Below are 24435 nucleotides of genomic sequence, written 5' to 3' on the forward strand. Positions count from 1 at the left end.
GCCAGATGTCTGAAATGCATTTCACTGGGCTAAAAACCAAGGTGTTGGCAGGCTGCATTCTTTCTGGAGTCTCCAGGGGAGAATCTGTCTCCTTGTTTTTTCCATTTTCTAAAGGCCACCCGCATTACTTGGCTCATGGCCCCTTCCCCATCTTCAAAGTCAGCAGGGCAGCCTCTGCAATTCTCTCTCCGACACTGATCTCCTCTTCTGCCTCCCACTTCCATTCATAAGGATCTCTGTGATTACACTGGGCCCATCAGATACTCCAAAACAACCTCCCCTCTCACGGTCAGCTGATGAGAAACCTTCATCCATGTGCAACCCTAATTCTCTCTTGCCAGGTAACCTAACACATCCACAGGGTCTGGGGATTAGGACGTGGAGATCCTTGAGGGGCCGTTAATCTGCCTCCTAAATAGTCTCTAAGATTTTAGTCTTACTTCCTTCCCATGATTGCCAAAAATCAAACAGGAAGTTCATGCTTTTGCTTAAAATCCTTCCCTCTTCCTGGTCCACTGTTGGATAAAGTTCAAACCCCTCACCCATCATCAAAGGCTCCTGGAGATGGTGGCCCTGCTTCCCACTGTGGCCTCAAATCCTGCTGCTTCCCACCTACCCTTCACTTTGAGGGTGCAGCAGTGGATGATGCTCGGAAATAAAACTGCCCTCTGAGTAAGGCTTGTCGATTCATGTCGAGGCACAGACGTTCACATTTGAAACAGGCAACAAATCCATGCCATTCACACTTCCACACTTTTGCAGAAACAGTTCCCGCTAACTGAAATGCTTTCCCTTCCCAAAGTCCCTGGAAGAACCAAACTCCATCCTTCATGACTCACTTGGGACATGCTTATACTAAAAATTGTTTCATTATTTATCTAAAATGCACACTTAACGAGCATACTGTATTTCATTTGCTAAGTCTGGCCCCCTTCAGATTCTTTCAAGACTTAGTCTGTGGGCTCTTTCTCTCTGTTCTCCCTACCCAGCACTTTGTGCCCTGAGGTTCAGGGGCTCTCTCTGCTGCTGAGCTTCCACGCCCCTAATCTGGGGCATGTATTTACAGTGGGATAAATCATGTATTTATCTTACTATAGCATGTTTGCTTCTAACTGTTGCCTTCTCTAGAATGTGAGTCCTATGAAGGCATGATTCACATTTTAGTTATCTTGCCACTCATTGTAGAAAAATTAGAAAACCCAAGAAAGCAAAAGGAAAATAAATCATTCGAATGTACATCTGCGTCAAGTACTTGATCACAGCAGCAGGATTCTACTTTTGACCCTCTAGTGGAAAAATTGAAACCAAGGTGGAAGCCAAGACAGTAAATTAAGTATATTACAGGACTTGAGACCTTTTTTTTTTTTTTTTTGAGACGGAGTCTCACTCTGTTGCCACGCTGGAGTGCAGAGGTGCCATCCTGGCTCACTGCAATCTCCACCTCCCGGTTCAAGTGATTCTCCTGCCTCAGCCTCCCAAGTAGCAGGGACTACAGGCGCATGCATGCCACCATGCCCAGCTAATTTTTGTATTTTCAGTAGAGACAGGGTTTCACCATATTGGCCAGGATGGTCTCAATCTCTTGACCTCATGATCTGCCCGCCTTGGCCTCCCGACCTTTTTATTCCATCTCTCTGCTTCCAGGGGGACCATATCAATAACCAAGTGGCCCCTGAGACATGACCCTAAACCCCCAAAAAGACCTCCCATTACTCTCTGGCTGACCCATTTGAGGAATTCATATGTTCTGTGGGCAGGAAGTTCTAACCAAAATGCAAAAAAAGTTTGAAGTTCATCGTATTCCGTTGTTCCCTGCTTTTCTGTTTCTAGGTAAAGATGAGATTAGTTGGCCAGGCACGGTGGCTCACCCCTGTAATCCCAGCACTTTGGGAGACTGAGGCAGGTGGATCACCTGAGGTCAGGAGTTTGAGACCCACCTGACCAACATGGAGAAACCCCATCTCCACTAAAAATACAAAAATTAGCTGGGCGTGATGGCGGGTGTCTGTAATCCCAGCTACTTGGGAGGCTGAGGCAGAAGAATCGCTTGAACCCAGGAGGCAGATGTTGCAGGGAGCCGAGATCACGCCATTGCACTCCAGCCTGGGCAACAAGAGCAAAACTCTGTCTCAAAAAAAAAAGAAAAAAAAAAGATGAGATTCGTTTATGAAACTGGATTCCTCTTAAACCACAAATCCATCCGAATGGTATTCATTTCATGCTTGATAAATTTCAAGACCTGATTATTTTGCAATATCAATGTTGATAAAAGTTAAATATTAACCAGATAATCGAAAGTTATCCTTTAACGTCTGCTACCATAGAATAAGAATTTCAGACTGACCCCCAGTGACAGGAAACTTTGAAAAGGCGTGTGCCTGAAGAAATGTATCGATTGGCATGTTAAAAAATACATTTATTGGCCGGGCATGGTGGCTCATCCCTGTAATCCCTGCACTTTGGGAGGCCGAGGCAGGTGGATCACTTGAGGTCAGGAGTTTGAGACCAGCCTGGCCAATGTGGTGAAATCCCGTCTGTACTAAAAAAAAAAAAAATAATACAAAAATTAGCCAGGCGTGGTGGCAGGGACCTGTAATCCCAGCTACTGAGGCCGAGGCACGAGAATCACTTGAACTCAGGAGGTGGAGGTTATAGTAAACTGAGATCATACTACTGCACTCTCCAGACTGGGTGACAGAGTGAGACACTGTCTCAAAAAAAAAAGATTACATTTCTCCTTTTTTAGATAAATAAAGAGGAAAGAGAAAGGGGAGGGGGAGCAAGGGATGTAAGAGGGAGAAAGAAAAGAGAGAAAGGAGAGAATGCGCGGGGGTTCTCGGTCATGTGGAGGCAGCAGTCATGTGCTGACTCTGAAAACTGAAAAAAAAAAAAAATAGTGACAGCAAGCTGCTGCCTGTGGCCAACTCTCCCAGGGATTCTCACAACGCCAGGGAAGGGAACAGAGAAAACCACAAAGGCTGACACAAGAACAGATGCTTGATAAATGTTTATTGGATAAACGAGCGAAGGATAATCACCTGAGCACCATAGTTGCCAAAGCCCCCTCTAGTCCCAAACCTAAGCCCACACTCTGTCCCCTTGCAAGTAAAGAAATGCACCAAGCAGGGCTTATGCAGCAGCCCTCGGTCTGGCCTGGCTGGAGCTATAAACATGCATGCTCCGAAAAGCCGCCTCGTGGAAGGTATTCCTTTAACTGCAGGTGTTTGTTGCCCTTGGCACAGCAATATGTAATTTCCCATTTTTAGAACAATGCTCCAAAGAACGGTCACAAAAACAACCTTAAGAGGGGGTGGTTTTCTTCCTGGCCGCTTCTACAGTCCTGTAAAACAACAACAAAGAGATTTATATTCAACACACTATTTGCATCTCTCCATAAAATCAGAAGATGGTTCGTTAACTTTGCACCAACTGAAAGAAGGTCCCCCCACTCCTTGCTAGGGCATCCAAACAAATGCTTGCCTCTGGAAGGGATAGATTTGGAAAGGATCCTGCTGTTGGGTCTCTTTTGGTCTTGCCACGCCTCCCTCTGTGTGGTTTCTGTGCGGCAAGGGTGGAAAGGAAGCTTGCCTAAAGCCCGAGTCTGTCCTTTTGGTGCCCCCCATACAAGCCTGAGACCAGAAGAGGACAGTGTGTTCCCAAGAACATTCAAATAACAGAGGAAGGTAGGAACCGTGAAAACAGCTGCCACCTCCAGCCTCAGCCATTAAGAAATCCCTTTCATTATCATCTCCAAACTGACTTTCTCTCTTCCCTTTCCTCTTCATGAACCCTTTCTGCTTCATGAACCCAAGCAACTGGCTTTGAGACTTCATAGCCCTTCACCTTCCCTCCCTGTCGTCTCCCAGAGCCTAACTACTACATCTTCTGTCCCAGCCCAGTGCCTCCTCCCTGAGTCACCCAACTCATCCCCATCGGACTCCCATGAATGCGCAGGTTGTCCTCTCACGGGCCTCCTGGCCTGGTCTCTCTCACCTCCCACGTGGGCCTGCATGCCCCAGGCTTCATCTTACACCTCCTGCGCTCAAGAAAGCTCAGCAACTCCTTTTCCAACAGAAACAAATCCAGCTTTCGGGCCAGGCACAGTGGCTCACGCCTGTAATCCCAGCACTTTGGGAGGCCGAGGCAGGCGGACCTCCTAAGATCAGGAGTTCAAGACCAGGCTGACCAACATGGTGAAACCCTGCCTCTACTAAAAAGAAATACAAAAATTAGCCGGGCGTGGTGGCACACACTGTAATCCCAGCTACTCAGGAAACTAAGGCAGAAGAATCACTTGAATCCGGGAGGCAGAGGTTGCACAGTGATCCAAGATCCTGCCACTGCACTTCAGCCTGGGCAACATGGCAAGACCCTGTCTCAAAAAAAAAAAAAAAAAAAAAAAGCCAGCTTTCTTAATGGGACCTCATCTGGAACCAGGCCTCCTTTCCTACTTTATCTTCTACTAGTCCCTACACAAGTTTCAAGCACCAACCAAAATCACCTGCTCACCCTTCCCAAACTTTACCTTGGCTCCTAAAAACTACCTCCTGCCCTCCCCCTAATTGAGAATGACCTTCCTGTTCTTCTCTCTGTGACTAAATCCTTCCCATTTTTGAAGACTCAGCCAAATAATACCACCATCTGACCACTCTAGTTCAAAATGCCCCCCTTTCCTTGCTGAAGTACTGCAATTCTGCCCCATTTATTCACTATATGTTACACTTTGTGAAGAAACCATTCACATAACTTCTTTCTTCCAAATGTGTGTTGAATTATTTAGAGGGCAAAGGTGCTAAGCCTCTTTAAGAGGCTTGGAAGGAATTAGGCACCAGGAAAGTGAAAGCTTTATTTATTTATTTATCTTTTTTTTTCTTTTTTTTTTTTTTGAGACGGAGTCTCGCTGTTGCCCAGGCTGGAATGCAGTGGCGCGATCTTGGCTCACTGCTGGCTCCGCCCCCCGGGGTTCCCGCCATTCTCCTGCCTCAGCCTCCCGAGTAGCTGGGACTACAGGCGCCCGTCACCTCGCCCGGCTAATTTTTTTGTATTTTTAGTACAGACGGGGTTTCACCGTGTTAGACAGGATGGTCTCGATCTCCTGACCTCGTGATCCGCCCACCTCGGCCTCCCAAAGTGCTGGGATTACAGGCTTGAGCCACCGCACCCGGCCTATTTATTTATCTTTTTAAGAGATGGGGGTCTTACTATATTGCTCAGGCTGGTCTTGAACTCCTGGACTCAAGCAATCCTCCTGCCTTGACCTCCCAAAGTGCTGGGATTGCAGGCTGGCCGCACCCAGCCAGTTTTGACATTTCTACACTACCTTTTATTGCACACTTCCTATGAACCTGTCACTGAGCTGAGCACTTCTTACATATGACCGCATTTAACTCTCACAGTGAGACTAGAAGGGAAGTACCACTGTCACTTTTCACAGACCAGGAAACAAAGGCTTTGAGAAGTTAAATAACTACCCAAGAGCCTCACTGTTTAAAAGGAGCAGAGCTGGAGTTCAAGCCTGGCTCACAGTATTGACAGCTCTAGCCCATCCCCTTTCATTCTCAGCGAATTCACAACACAGAACAGTTAGGATGAACAGGGTGGGGAGGAAGCTGCAGGCTCTTTTCCTGATTGGAACAAATTCATGGAAAGGGTTCATAAAGGGGCTGGGCTTCCCAATTCATGTTTTTGTTTTGAAGAAGGTGGGGGAACTTGGGGTTCACACAATGAAGTTCTCTTTAAAGAATGGTGTCTGCAACATCTGATGCTCCGGGGGAGTAGCAGGCAACACAGAGAGCTTTGATGCTGTACCAAGATTCACTCTCAACATCCCAAGCCAAGTGGCAACAGTGCAGAATATGGCATTCAAGTCTAACTCCCACACTTACCAGCTGTGATACTCAGACAAGCTATTGTCCCTCTCTAAGCCTCAGTTTCCTCCTCTCTAACAAGAAAAGAATATCATTTTGACAGGTGGTTCGGATAGATTAAGGCAAATAATCTCTATAAAGCAACCAGGCACATATATTGGGTGCTCCATAAATTATTATTGTTATTACTTCTCTTGGACATGAGAATCTGCATTTCTCTTCATTAAAAAAAAAAAAAAAAAGTATAGGCCGGGCGCAGTGGCTCACGCCTGTAATCCCAGCACTTTGAGAGGCCAAGGTGGGTGGATCACGAGGTCAGGAGATCGAGACCATCCTGGCTAACACGGTGAAACCCCGTCTCTACCAAAAATACAAAAAAAAATTAGCCGGGCATGGTGGCGGGCGCCTGTAGTCCCAGCTACTCGGGAAACTGAAGCAGGAGAATGGCGTGAACCCAGGAAGCGGAGCTTGCAGTGAGCCAAGATCGAGCCACTGCACTCCAGCCTGGGTGACTGAGCAAGACTCTGTCTCAAAAAAAAAAAAAAGAAGTATAACATACATTCATTAGAGTACATAAAGCACACAATGGACAGCTTGATAATCATTTTCATAAATAGGCATTTCTATAACCACCACTCCAGGCCACATAAGGAATATTTCCAGCACCCCAAAACGTTCCCTCATGCACCCTCCCAATCCATATCCCCACCAGACAGAACCATGATTTGACTCATCATAGATCAGCTTTGCCTCTTTTTGAACTATATATTAATGGAATCAGAGCATATAATCTTTTCATCATTGCATAGTACTCTTATATGAATAGATCACCAATTTATTTCTCCAATCTTCTGTTGATGGGAATTTGGGGTGTTTCAGGTTTGGAGAAACTTCTTTGAACATTCTTGTACATATATTATTGTCAGCATAGGCACTCAAACCCCTCAGCTTTGTTTTGTTTTGTTTTGAGACAGAGTCTCACTCTGTCTGCCAGGCTGGAGTGCAATGGTGCAACCTCAGCTCACTGCAACATCTGCCTCCTGGGTTCAAGTGATTCTCCTGCCTCAGCCTCCTGAGTACCTAGGATTACAGGCACTCATCACCACACTCAGCTAATTTTTTTGTATTTTTAGTAGAGACGGGGTTTCACCATATTGGCAAGGCTGGTCTCGAACTCCTGACCTCAGGTTATCCACCCACCTTGGCCTCCCAAAGTGCTGGGATTACAGGTGTGAACCACCACGCCCAGCCCAAATCCCTTGCCCAAATACTTAGGAGTAGAATTTCTGGGTTGTACAGCAGGCATATCTATAGCTTTAATATAATCTGCCAAACAATGTTCCCAGTGGCTGTACCTCTTCCACACTCCCCACAGCAATATGCAATAGTTCTAGTTGTTCCATATTCTCAGCAACACTTGGTATTGTCAGTCTTTTCATTTTAGCTATTATGGTGGGTGTGTAGTAGTATCTTTTTGTGGGAGTTTTGTGTGTCTATGTTGTTCTTTTTTTTTCTTTTGCATTCTGTCACCAAGGCCAGAGTGCAGTGGCATGATCATAGCTCACTGCAGCCTCAAACTCCTAGGCTCAAATGATCCTCCCACCTCAGTCTCCCAAATAACTGGGAATACAGGCTTGTGCCACCAGGCTCAGCTAATCTCCCAGCAAATTTGCATTTTCTGATGAATAATGATGTTGAGCACCTTTTCACAGTGTATTTGGCCATCTGGATATCCTCTTTTGTTAGTGCCTGGTCAAGTCTTTTTCTCTCTCTCTTTTTTTTTTTTTTTTTTTTTCTGAGACTGAGTTTTGTTCTGTCTCCCAGGCTGGAGTGCGGTGGTGTGATCTCGGCTCACTGCAACCTCTGCCTCCCGGGTTCAAGCAATTCTCCTGCCTCGGACTCCCGAGTAGCTGGGATTACAGGTGCCCGCCACCACGTCCAGCTAATTTTTGTATTTTTAGTAGAGACAGGGTTTCACCGTGTTTATCAGGCTGGTCTCGAACTCCTGACAGGTGATCCACCTGCCTCGGCCTCCCAAAGTGCTGAGATTACAGGCATGAGCCATCGCACCTGGCCTCTTTTTCTCATTTTTTTAATTGGGTCATTTTTAGTTTTCTTATTGATCTGCAGTACTTCAAATATTTTAGAAACGAATATTTTATCAAACATATGTATTGCAGATATATATCTTCTCCAGGTCTGAGGCTTGCCTTTTCATTTTTTTAATGGTGCCCTTGGATGAAGAGAGGATTTAATTTTGATAAAGTCCAATTCATCGATTTTTCTTCTGTGGTTAGTGCTGTTTGCATTCTGTTTTAGAAATGTTTGCCCATCCCTAAGGCCAGGAAGACCTCTGTTCTCTGCTCCTTTTAGTCTTGCTTTATGTGGTATCTTCCTCTGGCGTGGAGACAACTGATTTGTTGTTATTTCAATGAGGAGCAAAGGTCTCATAGAAAAACTAATCATGACCGGCTCACATGAGAATGCTCATATGATAATGACTTCCTGGGCCTTTGGACTATGCAGCCTGCCATCCTAAGGTTGCTGTGTAGCATCAACAGGTACCACTGCTGACCTGGCTGCATTGCTGAAATCCCACAGGAGCGGCCCTTAACAGAGGTGGCATCTTCCAAAGTGAACCAGGAAGGAGAGGGGTGGACACCCATCCCTTTCAGTTTCCCTATTTTTTTTTTTTTTTTTTTTTTTTTGAGATGGAGTCTCGCTCTGTCACCCAGGCTGGAGTGCAATGGCGTGATCTCCGCTCACTGCAAGCTCTGCCCCCCCGGGGTTCATGCCATTCTCCTGCCTCAGCCTCCCGAGTAGCTGGGATTACAAGCGCCCGCCACCACGCCCAGCTAATTTTTTTTTGTATTTTTAGTAGACACGGGGTTTCGCTGTTTTAGTCAGGATGGTCTCGAACTCCTGACCTTGTGATCCGCCCACCTCAGCCTCCCAAAGTGCTGGGATTACAGGCGTGAGCCACCGCGCCTGGGCAGTTTCCCTATTTTTCTCATCTGTAAAGTGAATGCTGGTTAGTACTCTAGGGCTAGCACCTTAAACTCGACCCAGCCCAGCTATGGCCACTTTGCAAACACATCCTTCCTATCCTGGCAACTTTGTCCAATCTCCTTCATAAACCCTTTTCCTATGCATTTTGTTTTATCCCTAAATGTTCCTTTTCATTATCATTTGTCTAACCATTTATTATTTGTAGTGCATGTGTGCATCTGTCTTTCTTTTTGGTTTGTTTTGGATTTTTGTGTGATTTTTTTTCTTTTTTTTGAGATGGAGTCTCACTCTAGCATCCATGGTTGGAGTGTAGTGGCACGATCTCAGCTCACTGCAACCTCCGCCTCCCAGGTTCAAGTGATTTTCCTGCCTCAGCCTCCCGAGTAGGTGGGACTATAGGCACCCACCACCACACCTGACTAATTTTTGTATTTTTAGTGGAGATGAGGTTTTGCCATGTTAGCCAGGCTGGTCTCGATCTCCTGACCTCCAGTGATCCGCCCGCCTCTGCCTCCCAAAGTGCTAGGATTGTAGGCATGAGCCACTGTGCCCGGCCGCATTTGTCTTTTAAGTCTCTCCTCTCTTCTGTCTTTCCTTCCCTAAAACAGGGTTTCTCCACCTTGGCACTATTCACATTTTGGACTGGACAGTTCCTTGCCACGGGGCCATCCTGCGTGTGGCCTGATGCACAGCTATTGCGATTTCTCTCCTTCTTCCCACCTCTCCACTCACTGCCAATCAAGGGCCCTGAGGGAAAAGTGAGGGGGTGGCCGGGAGGTAGAATCGTGGCTTTCTCAAGCTCACAGGGGCCTTAGATATGATCTAGTGCAACCCCCTCATTTTACGATGAGGAAACGACACTGAGAGGGGGAGGGAGAGGATGTGTCAGAGCCGAAAATGTTGGGGAACAAGTGCCAGGCCAAACAGGAAGTCAAAATTCCAGGGCTTGAGGCAGAGTTTCCAGTCCCACCAAGGAACCTGGGATTGCTTCCCACAGCTCCTTCCTCCCTCCCAGCCACGAGCCCCATTCCAGAAACAACCCGTGGCTGGCCAGAGGGAACGGCAGACACAGATCCCACAAGCCCCCAGGAGTGCACACCAGTGTCCATCCCTGGGAGCCCGTTTCTGAGCCTCTAGTGGACAGAGATGGCCACCGATTGCAGTGGGGATATTTCATGATGACGCCTGTCATGATCACATCTTAGTTTAACCCTATAATCAGGGGGGAAATGATGCTTATGCTGCCTGGCCACACCTGACCAAATGGAGAAGTCAGGGAACAACAGAGATCTGCAGAGAGCCAGAAGGAGCCTGGCAGCGTCCATCCCAGCCCCGTCTCCACAAAGGCAGATTCCCAGGACAGTTGAGGGCCCTCAGCCAAAATCTCCCGAGTTATAGTGGGGGTTCACATCTGCTAAGTGCTTACTATGTGCCAGACACTATTTCTAAACACTCTATAAATACTATAGGGTGGCTGGGCACAGTGGCTCATGCCTGTAATCCCAGCACTTTGTGAGGCGAAGACAGGTGGATCTCTTGAGCTCAGGAGTTCAAGACTAGCCTGGACAACATAGAGATACCCGTCTGTATTTTTTTTTTTTTTTTTTTTGAGACAAGAGTTCCACTCTGTTGCCCAGGCTGGAGTACAGTGGCATGATCTCAGCTCACTGCAACCTCCGCCTCCTGAGTTCAAGCAATTCTCCTGCCTCAGCCTCCTGAGTAGCTGGGATTACAAGTGTGTGCCACCACGCCCGGCTAAATTTTTGTATTTTTAGTAGAGATGAGGGTTCATCATGTTGGCCAGGCTAGTCTCGAACTCCTGACCTCAAGTGATCTGCCCACCTTGGCCTCCCAAAGTGCTGGGATTACAGGTGTGAGCCACCACGTCCGGCCTCTACAGAAAATTTTTAAAATTAGCCTGGCATGGTACCATGTACACCTGTGATCCCAGCTACTCAGGAGGCTGAGGCAGGAGGATCACTTGAGCCCAGGAGGTAGAGGCTGCAGTGACCTGTGATGGAGCCACTGCCCTCCAGCCTACGTGATAGAGTCAGAACCTGTCTCAAAAATAAATATTTTATTTTATATTTTATATTATTTTATTTTTGTTTGAGATGGTGTCTCACTCTGCCACCCAGGCTGGAGTGCAGTGGCACGATCTTGGCTCACTGCAACCTAAACCTCCTGGGTTCAAGCAATTCTCCTGCCTTAGCCTCCCGAGTAGCTGGGATTACAAGAGCATGCCATCACACCCAGCTAACTTTTGTATTTTCAGTAGAGACGGGGTTTCACCATGTTGGCCAGGCTGGTTTCAAATTCCCGACCTCAAGTAATCCACCCACCTTGGCCTCCCAAAATGCTGGGATTACAGGCATGTGCCACCGAGCCTAGCCTCAAAAATAAATAAATACATAAATAAATAAATCCTCCAGGAGCTCAGTTCACCCTCACCGAGCCCTCTGAAGCAGCCACTGTCGTCCTCCCCTGTTAGAGATGCTGATATGGGGCCAGCAAGCCCTTGGTCAGGCAGCAGGGCTGTCACCCCCAGCATCTTTGGTGGGGTCACAAGTCGGCGCAAATCACCCTACTCCTTGACAACATCAAGCTCCCCTGCAACATCTCCATCAGACACGCATGGAGCCGCCATCATACAGAAAGATTTATACACTGAGACCTTATACAAAGCAATGGGTGGTGTTCAAGATTATATCAAAGGGACAGAATGAGTGCTTTTAACAGTTCCGTCTGTACTTATTTCAATGTCTGTCAGCAAAATGCTGGGTTTCATTTACAGTAGTGACATAAATGTTTCTTTTTAATTAAATGATTAAGGTTTTCAAAATAAATCTCTTTAGGGCCGGGCACAGCAGCTCACACCTGTAATCCCAGCGCTTTGTGGGAGGCTGAAGCGGGCAGATTGCTTGAGCCCAGGAGTTCAAGACCATCTTGGGCAGCATGGCAAAATCCTATCTCTATGAAAAATACAAAAATTAGCCAGGCATGGTGGTATGTGCCTGTAGTCCCAGCTACTTAGGAGACTGAGACAGGAGGATCACCTGAGGCCGGGAAGTCAAGGCTGTGGTGAGCCGTGATTGTGCCACTGCACTCCAGCCTGGGTGACAGAGTGAGATCCTATCTCAAAAATAAATAATCAATAAATCTATTTAGAGAAAAATATTTCCCAGGTGCAGTGGCTCACGCGTGTAATCCCAGCACTTTGAGAGGCCAAGGCAGGCGGATCACCTGAGGTCAGGAGTTCCAGACCAGCCTGGCCAACATGGTGAAACCCATCTGTACTAAGAATACAAAATTAACCGGGTGTGGTGGCGCACACCTGTAGTCCCAGCTACTTGGGAGGCTGAGACAGGAGAATTGCTTGACCCAGGAGGCAGAGGTTGCAGTAAGCCGAGATTGTGCCACTGCACTCCAGCCTGGGCAAGACAGAGCAAGACTCCATCTCAAAAAAAAAAAAAAAAAAAAGGAAAATATTAAACAAATCGTAGTGAGAATGGCATGTGGATGAGGATGCACCTGGGTGACCTAAGCCTGGGAGACCTGGCTCGAGTCTTGCACATCTTTCTTTTTTTTTTTGAGACAGAGTCTCACTCTGTCACCCAGGCTGGAGTGCGGTGGCGTGATCTTGGCTCACTGCAACCTCCGCCTCCCAGATTGCAGCGATTCTCCTGCCTCAGCCTCCCAAGTAGCTGGGACTACAGGCACATGCCACCACTCCACTCCCAGCTAATTTTTGTATTTTTTAGTAGTGATGGGGTTTCACCATATTGGCCAGGCTTGTCTCGAACTCCTGGCTTCATGATCCACCTGCCTCGGCCTCCCAAAGTGCTGGGATTACAGGTGTGAGCCACCGCACCCGGCCCTTTTTTTTTTTTTTTTTTTTTTTTTGAGACAGAGTTTCGCTCTTGTTGCCCAGGCTGGAGTGCAATGGTGCGATCTCAGCTCACCGCAACCTCCGCCTCCAGGGTTCAAGCGATTCTCCTGCCTCAGCCTCCTGAGTAGCTAGGATTACAGGCATGCACCACCACGCCTGGCTTATTTTGTATTTTTAGTAGAGATGGGGTTTCTCCATGTTGGTCAGGCTGGTCTCGAACTCCCAACCTCAGGTGATCTGCCCGCCTTGGCCTCCCCAAGTTCCAGGATTACAGGCTTGAGCCACCGCGCCCGGCTGGGTCTTGCTCATCTTGAAGACAGCTAACCCTGCCAGGGCTTCCTGGGGCTGTGCAGCCCCTCACTCACCCTCTCAGCTGCCACTGCCATAGCATCTTCCTCGATACAGCCCCATAGACTTGAAAGTCATCATCAAATGCCCCTCAGCCTCTCTCAGCCCTTTATGCATGTGGGTTTCTCATGTTAGGTTCATTCTGCTTCTGGTGATGAAAGAGGAACCTAGAAAGGCTGATAAATTACTGAAATCTACAAATAGAAGGCCAAGTATGAAGACAGCAAGGAATGAGGAAACCCCACCCCATTCCTTGGACTCAGCCCTGGGCCTTCTGCCCCCGGCCAGCCTTATGAGGCACCAGCAGTAGAAATGTCACCCCAGGGTCCTCTGCTGAGAGTCCTCTCAGTCATGGTCTGTGAACGGGAGCTGCGAGGGCAGCACTTGAGGCCAACACCGTCCCCCTCCAATGCACGATGGACACTCCGGGGAGTGTGGTGGCACAGAGCGGCCTCTTGGCTCCAGATGTGGATCCTACAGAGAGTTCTGAGGTTCAGTGCCCCCTCCACCCACCCGGCCTCGTAACAACCCTGGCGATAACACAAAAGGCGTTCTTCTTTGGCAGATAGGGAAATTTTAAAGATAATACTCATAAGTGAGCCTGGGGGGACTTGTTCTATGGGCTGGGACTCAAACCAGCCACCAAAACCCACTGTCGGAGGAGCTTCTCAGAGGCCAGAATCAAACACCACCGGCCCTGTGAGTGCCCGGCCTCTGCCACAGCTGGGTGGGTGCCCAGCCAAGGAAGCCTGTGCCCCATCATTCAGGGCATTGTTCTCCCTTAGAAGAGGATCTCGAAAGCAGAAGGAAATTAGAAACAACCGCACAATGAATACCAGATTCTGCTTTCTCTCAGCTCTGTCTGCCAGGAGATTAGGCAGGGCTGGCTGACAGCGTGCCCCGCCCGGCAGCTGCTCGCCCTCCAGGATGTCCGCGCCGTGGGGAAGCGCGGGTCCCGCTGGCCTTCTAGCTCTCTATTTATTTCCAAAGTTTCGGGTTTTCTTTCTCCTGCTAGATGCGGATTCCTTGAGGGCAGAGTCACATCTGACACCCCTTTCCCATGGGGCACAGCACGCATGCGTGATGGGCACTCCGGGTGCGTCAGCTGCTTACCTGATTTCATCTGGGCAGATGTGATGGCACAAGGGCAGTGACCCTGTGCCAGACACTTTCCTAAACAGGCATAAGCTCACTGAATCCCGGAGCCTTCCCATGAGGGAGAAACAATCTTTAATCTCATTTTAGAGATGATGAAGTGAAGTCCAGGCAGCCCAGCCAAGGGGCAGGACCGATCTGATGGAAGCAGCTTTGCTGGGACCAAATGACTCTGTTCCTCACCCATTACCAACACTACCTCCTCCAACAACACAGGAGACGTGCATGGAGCCCTCCTTGGGTCACAGTCCTACCCCACGTGCTGGATAAATAAAGAGGGTGACCTAAAAGCAAATATGACTCCTTCTGAACTCTCACCCTGCCAGACAGCGATGATAGGGATATTATGCTCATGCCACCTGGCCACACGTGACCCAGTGGAGAAGTCAGGGAGCAACAGAGATCTGCATTAAGGAGCTACCGAGAAGGAGACATACAGAGCTATTATCAATCAAACCAACCAAGCTTCTGAACATTCCCGCTAAGAACTTCTTTAGAATGCACTATTTTTTTTTCTGTTGGGGCTATTATTCATTTTAACCTAATGTTATGTTTTAAGCCTCCTACGTAAGTACACACCAGCTTTAAATGTTGTGGAATACTGAGCTCATATATCTAGTCAAACTTCTGTTTGCTTTTTGCTGCATCCATAGCTACGATTTGAATAAATAAAGGAGAAAGGTTTGGCTCCCAATCCTACTCCCTGGGCCCCATGCCATCATTCCCCAAAACAAAGGAGGAAAGATGCCAGAAGTGAGAGACCAGGGGTAATGGTGAAGAAAAACAACATCCTGGCCAGGCACAGTGGCTCAGGCCTGTAATCCCAGCACTTTGGGAGGCTGAATGGGGAGGATCACTTGAGCACGGAAGGTCGAGGCTATAGTGACCCACGATTGTACCTCTGCACTCCAGCCTGGGCAACAGAGCAAGACCCTGTCTCAAAACACCAAAAAACAGTCCGGGCGCAGTGGTTCATGCCTATAATTCCAGCACTTTGGGAGGCTGAGGCAGCCAAATCACCTGAGGTTAGGAGTTCCAGACCAACCTGGCCAACATAGTGAAATCCTGTCTCTACTAAAAATACAAAGTTAGCTGGGCGTGGTAGCGGGTGCCTGTAGTCCCAACTACTCAGGAGGCTGAGGCAGGAGAATCACTTGAACCCAGGAGGCGGAGGTTGCAAGATCACACCACTGCACTCCAGCCTGGGCAACAGAGCAAGACACTGTCTCAAAACAAACAAACAAGCAAACCAAAACAAAAATATCATCCTATTCTGGGTGGTACAGAGCAGGGGCAGGCTACCCAGGGAGGGATGCAGGAGGGGCAGGAAGGCATTTCATTAATTTCCTACAAGGAGTCAGCACATTTTATAACTATGGGCAGGGAAGGGAGAAGAAGAGCTGCCAACCCACCCCTCTGCAGATGAGGTCACAGGCTCGGAGGGCGCCAAAGAAGCCTAGCTTGTAAGTGCTTGACCAGGACCTGAACCTGGAACCTGAAACTCAAGTCCTCGCTTCCCAGCTCAGGGCTCTCCCCCTCCACCTGGCTCCCCACCTGACTCCGCAGGATGTGGTGGCTCTGTGCTGTTTGTTAAGTGACCTGCACCCTCTGGATTGCATCCCATAATAGCCACACCCATGACTATATACTGGGTGGTTCCGTTCGTCCAAACAAGAAAACCCAAGGAGTGAGCTTTGTCCCGGGACTTCCCAGGGCACAACCATGCAGATGCGGACTGGGGTTTTCTAAAGAGTCTATTATATCAGATGATTAAAACAAAGATGCAGGAGAGGTGAAGGTCATGGATTCAATCTCTAAATGAGCCCACTGTCACACAAAGGAAAATGAGGGGGATCTGTCCTGGCCGGGCATCTTCATGTTTTGTCATCCACCCTCCTGCCCTCCTGTCTCAAAAGGCACCAGAGTCTTCTCAGAAAAGCCTTCCTGCTTGACCCAGTGACAACCACCACCTCCTGGGCACTCGATGCCACCTCCATGCCTCCTTCAGGACGTGGGGATCCATTATCCCATCTTGCTTCAAAATCTTTACCCTCTCTCTCACCAGCTCCTTTTGCTCAGCCTATAAACATCAAGTCTCCCCCAAACTGAAAAGATCTCCCTATGTCTGCCTCCTGCACCCAGTGATGGTGCCACCTCTCCTCTTACCTTCAACACTAGGCTTCCTGGTAGTCCCCCTTAATCTCCTAAACTTCTCCCAGTAATTCCTAAGCACCCCCTCCCCTGCCAAAATGTGCAATCAAGCCCAGCCGCTCTATGGAAACAGCCCTCTCAAGGGCCACACATAGTCCACTAAGTGTCACATCTAGGGGCTACTTCTCAGCACCCATCCCACTCGACCTCCCTGCATCAATTAACCCAGCAGAAAAACTCTTCCTTATGAAATGTGCTAATGGCAAGCGCTATTCCCTCCTTACTCAAAAGGCATTTCCCTCCCCTTGGCTGGAAGAATCCTGTTTGTTCAAGGACAGGAAAGAGATTTTTTGATTTCACCAAGACAGGCACAGCCCCTGGTCCAAAGCAAGCATGTGTCCTTCTGCCCAGTGGGATCTAGGGGGAGATTAGCAGGAATCTTCTGGGGACGATCCCTCCATCATCACCACCCCACATCCCACCAATAAAAGAGGCATGAGGAGAACGTCTGTTCCACACTGTTGCTGTCTCCTGCCTTTGAACGCATCATGTGAGGATGTAATGCCCAAGGCTAGGAGAAAGGCAAGAGGGCCTCGGTGACACTGACACAGAGCTTTGCTGCTGAACACCCAGACTGTGAGAAAAATCAACCCTTTCATCTAATCACCTGGACAACTTTGCTGTTACCCACAGTGAAAAGCCTCCCAAGCTGACATAGCCCTCCTCCGTTGGTTACTGCCTCCTCCCTCTGTCCCTCCTTATCAAGTCTCCTTGACAGCCCCTCTGCCCACCTCTTGAATCTCAGTGTTCTCCTGGCCCTCTGCCCCCGTGGACCTCTGAAGTTCATGCCCTCATCATCTACCTGTTTGTCAACTCAGTGAATACCTGTCAGCACCTTCTATGTTCCAATAGGTATGGTAGAGTTGACACTCTAGTGGGGGAGAGAAACAATAAATAAGATGAACAACTAAAAAATTCCAAGTTGTGATCAGTGTATGCTCTGAATGAAATGACTGGCTAAAGAGGATGCTGAGAGGGCCTGTGGAGCCCTCTCAGGTCGTGGGCAGTGACCTGAGAGGGGACATTTAGCTTGAAGTTTGAAGAATGGGAAGGAGCCAGCTACGCAAAGGCAAGGACGAGCATTCCCAACAGTGACGACGATGGTGAACCCTGGATGAAGACCTGAGGAAGGAAAGACATGGCATGTGGGGCCCAAAAGGAAGCCAGTGAGGCTAGAGGGACAAGAGTGATGAGGAGAGGGGACATCAGGTGAAGCTGGGATCTGGCGTAGAACCTTGTAAGCCACAGGAAGATGGTGGTTGTTATGCTGAGTGTGGCTAGAAGTCATCGGATATGAGGATTCACAATCAAATGTGTGTTACTAAAAGATCCCTGTGGCTGAAATTTGGAGCTGGATGGAAGAGGAAAGATCATGGACCATGCAGACTCACAGCCATCCAGGTGAGATGGTGGTGACTCGCCACACTACCTGCAGTGGTGGCGGTAGAGATGGAGAGAGGTGGCCACCTTTGTGATGTCTTTCCAATGTGGAAATGATAGGACTTGCTGACAAGGGGATGTGAGGGCTGAGGAAGAGGGAGGCATTGAGGATAACACTCAAGTTTTCTAGTTTGAAGGCGGGCGGGCTGATTTTATTTGTTGAGATGGAGAAGCAGGTTCAGGGGTGGGGGAGGCAAATCATTTTGGAGCTCCACTTTGAGTTCCATTTGGGAAATGCTGAGCTTGAAACGCTTGAGAGACATCCAAGTGAAGAAGAAAGGGGCAGCTCAGTGTTCAAGGCTGGAGCCCAGGGAGTTGGGAATTGTCAACCTACAGATGGTATTTAAAGTTCTGGGAAGGCCGGGCACGGTGGCTCACGCCTATAATCCCAGCACTTTGGGAGGCCGAGGTGGGCGGATCACGAGGTCAGGAGATAGAGACCATCCTGGCTAACACAGTGAAACCCCATTTCTATTAAAAATACAAAAATTAGCCAGGCGTGGTGGTGGGCACCTGTAGTCTCAGCTACTCGGGAGGCTGAGGCAGGAGAATGGTGTGAACCCCGGAGGCAGAGGCTGAAGTGAGCCGAGACTGCGCCACTGCACTCCAGCCTGGGTGACAGAGCGAGACTCTGTCTCAAGGATAATAATAATAATAATAAAGTTCTGGGAATGGGTAAGGCTCACCACGCAGAGCCATCAGGTCATTTGAGCTACAAGTAGCGTTTATTTTTCACTTCTTGCTCTCTCTTCTCATGGTGTGAGTTTGCCACAGGCTATCAAGTCTAAATCCAGCGTATTTCTGACAGCTATGCTCTCTCCTTCCGTTCCCTGGCTGGGGCCCTTCCAGCCTTCACCTTGCCTCCCCTGGAGACTTTTCATAACTACCTGGCCTTGGTCCCTCCAGCTCACCTGCACCCTGCCACCTGTGGGGTCTGCCCCCTGCTCAGCTGTAGAAAAGCTGAAACCAGAGAGGGAGGCAGGAGGCAACCTCAGAGAGCCAGCTGTGGGGCAACACCAGGCGGGATCAGGGTCACGCAGGCCTAGCGGGAGAGGGGCCAGCGACCAAGAGAGAACCAGGTGCCCGGCTTATAACCACAGCAACCGGGGAGAGCAGGGGCAGAGGCTGGTAGTGCACCCTATTCTTCACCCTAGTCTGATGAAATGGCTTTATTAGTCCAGCTCACTGGCACCAACCCAGGCAGTTTCAAAGCTAAAGCTACCACCCAACACCTGGCATGCCAGGGGACGCTCGTGAAAACAAATACTGGCAAAAATAACAATGACTAACGTTTATTGAACTCTTCCAATGTGGTGGTTCGTCCCGGCTCCACTGTGTGACTGGGCTTGGTGAACTCTCCTAGCCTTATCTGTAATGTGGGATTCAATGAGTTAACTCACGATAAAGTATCTTAGCTGATGCCTAGCACAAAGAAAATGCTCAATACTGAAAGGTATAATTGCTGTGAATATGATTACAATTAAAACAAAAGTCAACTCGTCACTTGGGCCCAGGAGTTCAAGACCAGCCTGGGCAGCATAGCGAGACCCTGTTTTTCATTTTATTTTGTTTTCTTTTGTTTTATTTTATTTTATTTTATTATTTTATTTTATTTTATTTATTTTATTTTATTATTTTATTTTATTTTATTTATTTTATTTATTTATTTTATTTATTTTATTGAGACAGAGTTTCACTCTTGTCATCCAGGCTGCAGTGCAATGGTGTGATCTCACGGCACACGGCAACCTCTGCCTCCTGGGTTCAAGCAATTCTCCTGCCTCAGCCTCCCGAGTAGCTGAGATTACAGGCACCCACCACCACGCCCGGCTATTTTTTTTGTATTTGTTGTTGTTGTTGTTGTTGTTTATTTATTTGTATTTTTAGTAGAGATAGGGTTTCACCATGTTGGCCAGGCTGGTCTCAAGCTCCTGACCTCAGATGATCCAACTGCCTTGGCCCCCCAAAGTACTGGGATTAAAGGTGTGAGCCACCACCCTTGGCCTCTATTTTAAAATAAATAATAGAGAATTTAAAATTTAAAAATCTCCAGCAGCTCCCTGCCCCCAGACATAAGACTTCACCATCAGCCAGCCCATGCAAACTACAGCTCCAGCTGTGCCGTGTCCCTCACCATTTCCTGCAAGTGCCATGCACCGTCAGACCTCCAAGCCTTTGCTCCCGCCGTCTCCCTTGCCTGCAATACCCTCCTTGAGCTTCTCCACCAGAGAGAGGAAGTCATCAGCAGAGCAGTCAACAGCCAATAGCCCTAGGCCCATTGGACTTTCAGACTGGGACACCTCTCTCGCCTTTGCGTTCTGGGCATCTAGCACAGCACCAGACAATAGATGCTGATGGCAGAAATATTAAAAGGTTGTTACATTTTTAACGAGCAGAGAAGGTGGGTGGCAAGCTCAGTTCAAGATTCCAGGAAGAGGCTGGACGTGGTGGCTCACGCCTGTAATCGCGGCACTTTGGGAGGCCAAGGCGGGAGGAGAAGAGATGAGACGGAGACCCATCTTTGGTACATGGAGATGATGTCACTGACCCAAAGCTAGGCAGGGGGCAGGCTCAGATGTTGGTTCTTCCTGGAATCTTTTTTTTTTTTTTTTGATACGGAGTCTCAGTCTGTCACTCAGGCTAGAGTGCAGTGGTACAATCTCAGCTCACTGCAACTTCCGCCTCCTGGCTTCAAAGCAATCCTTGTAACAAGACTTCAGTTTAAAGAAAACCAACGACATAATGTGTTTAGGAACCCAAGACCAGAGCAAAATGTCGGGTCAGAGAAAGGCCCTCCTCCAGCCCCGCTTCCCATCCAGGACCCTCCTCATTCTCAGACACTCGCCCTATGTCCATTCTAGGCCCTTCCCAGCTGACAGCCTGGCAGGATGGCTGCCAGTAATTGTTTGAAATGGTTGCTTAATAGGATTAACTCAAAGATAAAAAATCTTCCATCTAAAAAAAAAATTGGCCAGGTGCGATGGCTCATGTCTGTAATCCCAGCATTTTGGGAGGCCAAGGCGGGCAGATAACTTGAGGTCAGGAGTTCAAGACCAGCCTGGACAACATGGTAAAACCCCATCTCTACTAGAAATACAAAAATCATCCAGGCATAGTGGCATGAGCCTGTAATCCCAGCTACTCAGGAGGCTGAGGCAGGAGAATTGCTTGAACCAGAAGGTGGAGGTTGCACTTAGCCGAGATTGCACCATTGCACTCCAGCCTGGGTGACAGAGCGAGAGTCTGTCTCAAAAAAAAAAAAAATTAATCTCATAGGATAGATGGCACTTCAGAGCTCGTAACAACTAGCAAACTAATTTTTTTTTTTTTTTTTTTTTTTTTTTTTTGGACAGAGTCTTGCTCTGTCACCCAAGCTGGAGTTCAGTGGCAGGATCTCGCCTCACTGCAAGCTCCGCCTCCCAGGTTCACGCCATTCTCCTGCCTCAGCCTCCCGAGTAGCTGGGATTACAGGCACCCGCCACCAAGCCTGGCTAATTTTTGTATTTTTTTTTTTAGTAGAAACTGTGTTTCACCGTGTTAGCCAGGATGGTCTCGATCTCCTGACCTCGTGATCCACCTGCCTCGGCCTCCCAAAGTGCTGGGATTACAGGCGTGAGCCACCGCACCCAGCCTGCAAACTAATCTTAAGAAGCCTGCCTGGCAGGGCACAAATCCCACCCCAAAGAGAGTAATGACAATAACAGATACATTTGTTAAGTACTTCCTTTATGTCAGGCAGTTTACATTTGTAATCTCATGTTATCCTTATAGAAATACTGTGATGTACATGGCTTACTATCCCCATTTGCAGCAAGAGGGAAACTGAGGCTAAGGAAGTGCACCCAGTCAGTGAGAAAGCCAGAACTGGATGCAGGCCGTCCCGCTCTGGAACTCATGCTACTCAGCCTATTCCATTGCATTGTCTGCAGAGAGGGTCTGTACTGTGATTCCACAGGTCAAGGGCTGAGAGGTCTGTTGGATTCCTGTGGTTTCTTACGAGCTGCTATTATTGGTTGTGTGGACGGATGGGTGATTGGAGGCAGAATAGGAAGGAGTTGTCAGAGCAGTCACCCAGGGACGGCCTCATTCAAGCCTTCGTGTTCATGCCATATTTTTATCTTGGCCTTTATCTAAGTCTTCTCATGCTTAGGGATGACCCAGATTGATGACAGCAGGCATCTTCAGCAACCTCTGCACCCTGAGTCTGAGCTCTTCCTGGGCTCACACAATGGGACAGGTGAGATGGTAAAAGGTGTTTCAGGCCGGGCGCGGTGGCTTACCGCACCTGTAATCCCAACACTTTGGGAGGCCAAGGCGGGCAGATGACTTGAGGTCAGGAGTTGGAGACCAGCCTGGCCAACACGGTGAAACCTTCTCTTTACTAAAAATAAAAAAATTAGCCAGTCGTGGTGGCACGCACCTGTAGTCCCAGCCACTTAAGAAGCTAAGGCACAAGAATCGCTTGAACCCAGGAGGTGGAAGTTGCAGTAAACCAAGATCAAGCCACTGCACTCCAGTGGGCAACAGAGCGAGACTCTGTTTCAACAAAAAAGGTGTTTCAGCAAATTTTGCAAGAATAATATGAACACCCTACACCCATCTGCTGCCCAAAACAAAGTCGTATGTCCCAGGAGCATCCCACCTCCAAACCCCACCCCCATCTATATACTTCATTAACGGAGGAATGGACACCATCACCTCCGTGGCACGTCGGAAGGAATGTGTCTGCTTTATCCCACAATGCAGACTGATCTTTCATCATCAATGCCTTAAAGCTAATCATTACTGCTCTTGCCTAACTCGTCATCAGCTTCCCTGATGACCACTTCAGCTCAAGGGTAATTTCTTCCACCTCATCCTGGTTCAAGGAGAAACCATGACATTCAGCCCCATTTGGATTGTGGAAGTCAAATGAGTGGTAACAATAATAAGAATAATAATTTAGCTATAATTTATTGGGTACTTACTGTGTGTCAGGAACATGACAACTCAGAGATAAGGAAACTGAGGCTTAGAAACACCCCAGGAGACCCAGCTAGTCAACAGCAGAACCAGGATTCGAACCCAGGACCTGAACTTGGCACTGCACCACTGCCTTGCAAGAAGGCTCCAGTCTGGTGTCTGTAAGAGCTGCGAGAGCATTCAAGGCTGTCTCAGTCCACCAAAAGGGGTGGGTGACTTGAGGAGCCTCTGGAAGTCAAAGGTAGAGTTTGAATTCTAGGTCTGAATTTAGCGGGCTATGTTCTAGGAACACATCTCAACAAGAGGATTGTGTCAACACATGCTGCCGTGAGCACAGTCAGAAATTCTAAATTACTTCCCAAAGCTTCCCAAGAATTTGAAAAGAATCCTTCCCATCTGGCCGGGCGCGGTGGCTCACGCCTGTAATTCCAACACTTTGGGAGGCCAAGGCAGGCGGATCACAAGGAACAGCCTGACCAACATGGTGAAACCCCGTCTCTACTAAAAATACAAAAATTAGCCAGGCATGGTGGCATGTGCCTGTAATCCCAGCTACTCTGGAGGCTGAGGCAGGAGAATCTGTTGAACCCGGGAGGCGGAGGTTGCAGTGAGCCGAGATGGCGCCACTGCACTGCAGCCTGGGCAACAGAGCGAATCTCTGTCTCAAAAAAAAAAAAAGAAAGAAAATTGGCCGGGCACGGTGGCTCATGCCTGTAATCCCAGCACTTTGGGAGGCGGAGGCGGGCGGATCACGAGGTCAGGAGATTGAGACCATCCTGGCTAACACGGTGAAACCCCGTCTCTACTGAAAATACAAAAAATTAGCCGGGCGTGGTGGCAGGCGCCTGTAGTCCCAGCTACCCGGGAGGCCGAGGCAGGAGAATGGCGTGAACCCGGGAGGCGGAGCTTGCAGTGAGCCGAGATCCTGCCACTGAACTCCAGCTTGGGCGACAGAGCGAGACTCCATCTCAAAAAAAAGAAAAAAAAGAAAAGAAAAGAAAAGAACTAAGAATCCCTCCCATCTTCAAGAAATTATGAAAAACCAATCTAAATAACAACACAAAATGTGAATAAGAAGGTGAAGGAACTGAAATGTTTCATAATGAGAGCTGGAACTTCTGACCCTCATTCCAGCAATATTTTCGCAGGATGCCACCCTGGGGACCCGCTCCTTTAGCCAAAATTATGGGGTAAGGAGATGTCAAGCCCAGAAACCCCCAGCCTTTCAGGGTTCACAGGGATAGATCTGCCAGGGCGATGGGGAGAAGAGTGGGAGGGGGAGGAGAAGAGGAAGAAGAGGGAGAAAGGAGTGAGAGGCATTTAATGAGTGATCTCCCCACACTCGTCATGGGATATGCAGGGAACTGAAATGCCTGCCCCCATGTCTGCTCCAGCCCCTCCTCAAACGGCTCCAAGAAGTTGAGAACCCACACCTTCCTTAAGTGATCTCCACTGAAGGCTCAGATTTGCATTTCTTTTTATTTATTTATTTATTTTTTTTTTTTTTTTTGAGATGAAGTTTTGCTCTTTTGCCCAGGCTGGAGTGAAGTGGCA

At 48.4% G+C, this 24435-nt stretch overlaps 1 protein-coding gene across 1 annotated transcript in view; it reads right to left on the bottom strand.

Moving 5' to 3' along the window:
• Nucleotides 1–2989: 2989 nt before the first annotated feature.
• The window catches only part of AHNAK (AHNAK nucleoprotein), a 112593-nt gene continuing 91147 nt past the window's right edge, over nt 2990–24435 (bottom strand). Inside the window, exon 6 of the mRNA XM_009423268.4 lies at nt 2990–3340. Coding sequence (XP_009421543.1) covers nt 3333–3340 — 8 coding nt within the window. The 3' untranslated portion in view covers nt 2990–3332. The remainder of the gene's footprint in view (nt 3341–24435) is intronic.

This window comes from Pan troglodytes, chromosome 9 (assembly GCF_028858775.2).
Source record: "Pan troglodytes isolate AG18354 chromosome 9, NHGRI_mPanTro3-v2.0_pri, whole genome shotgun sequence".
Classification (NCBI taxonomy): domain Eukaryota; kingdom Metazoa; phylum Chordata; class Mammalia; order Primates; family Hominidae; genus Pan; species Pan troglodytes.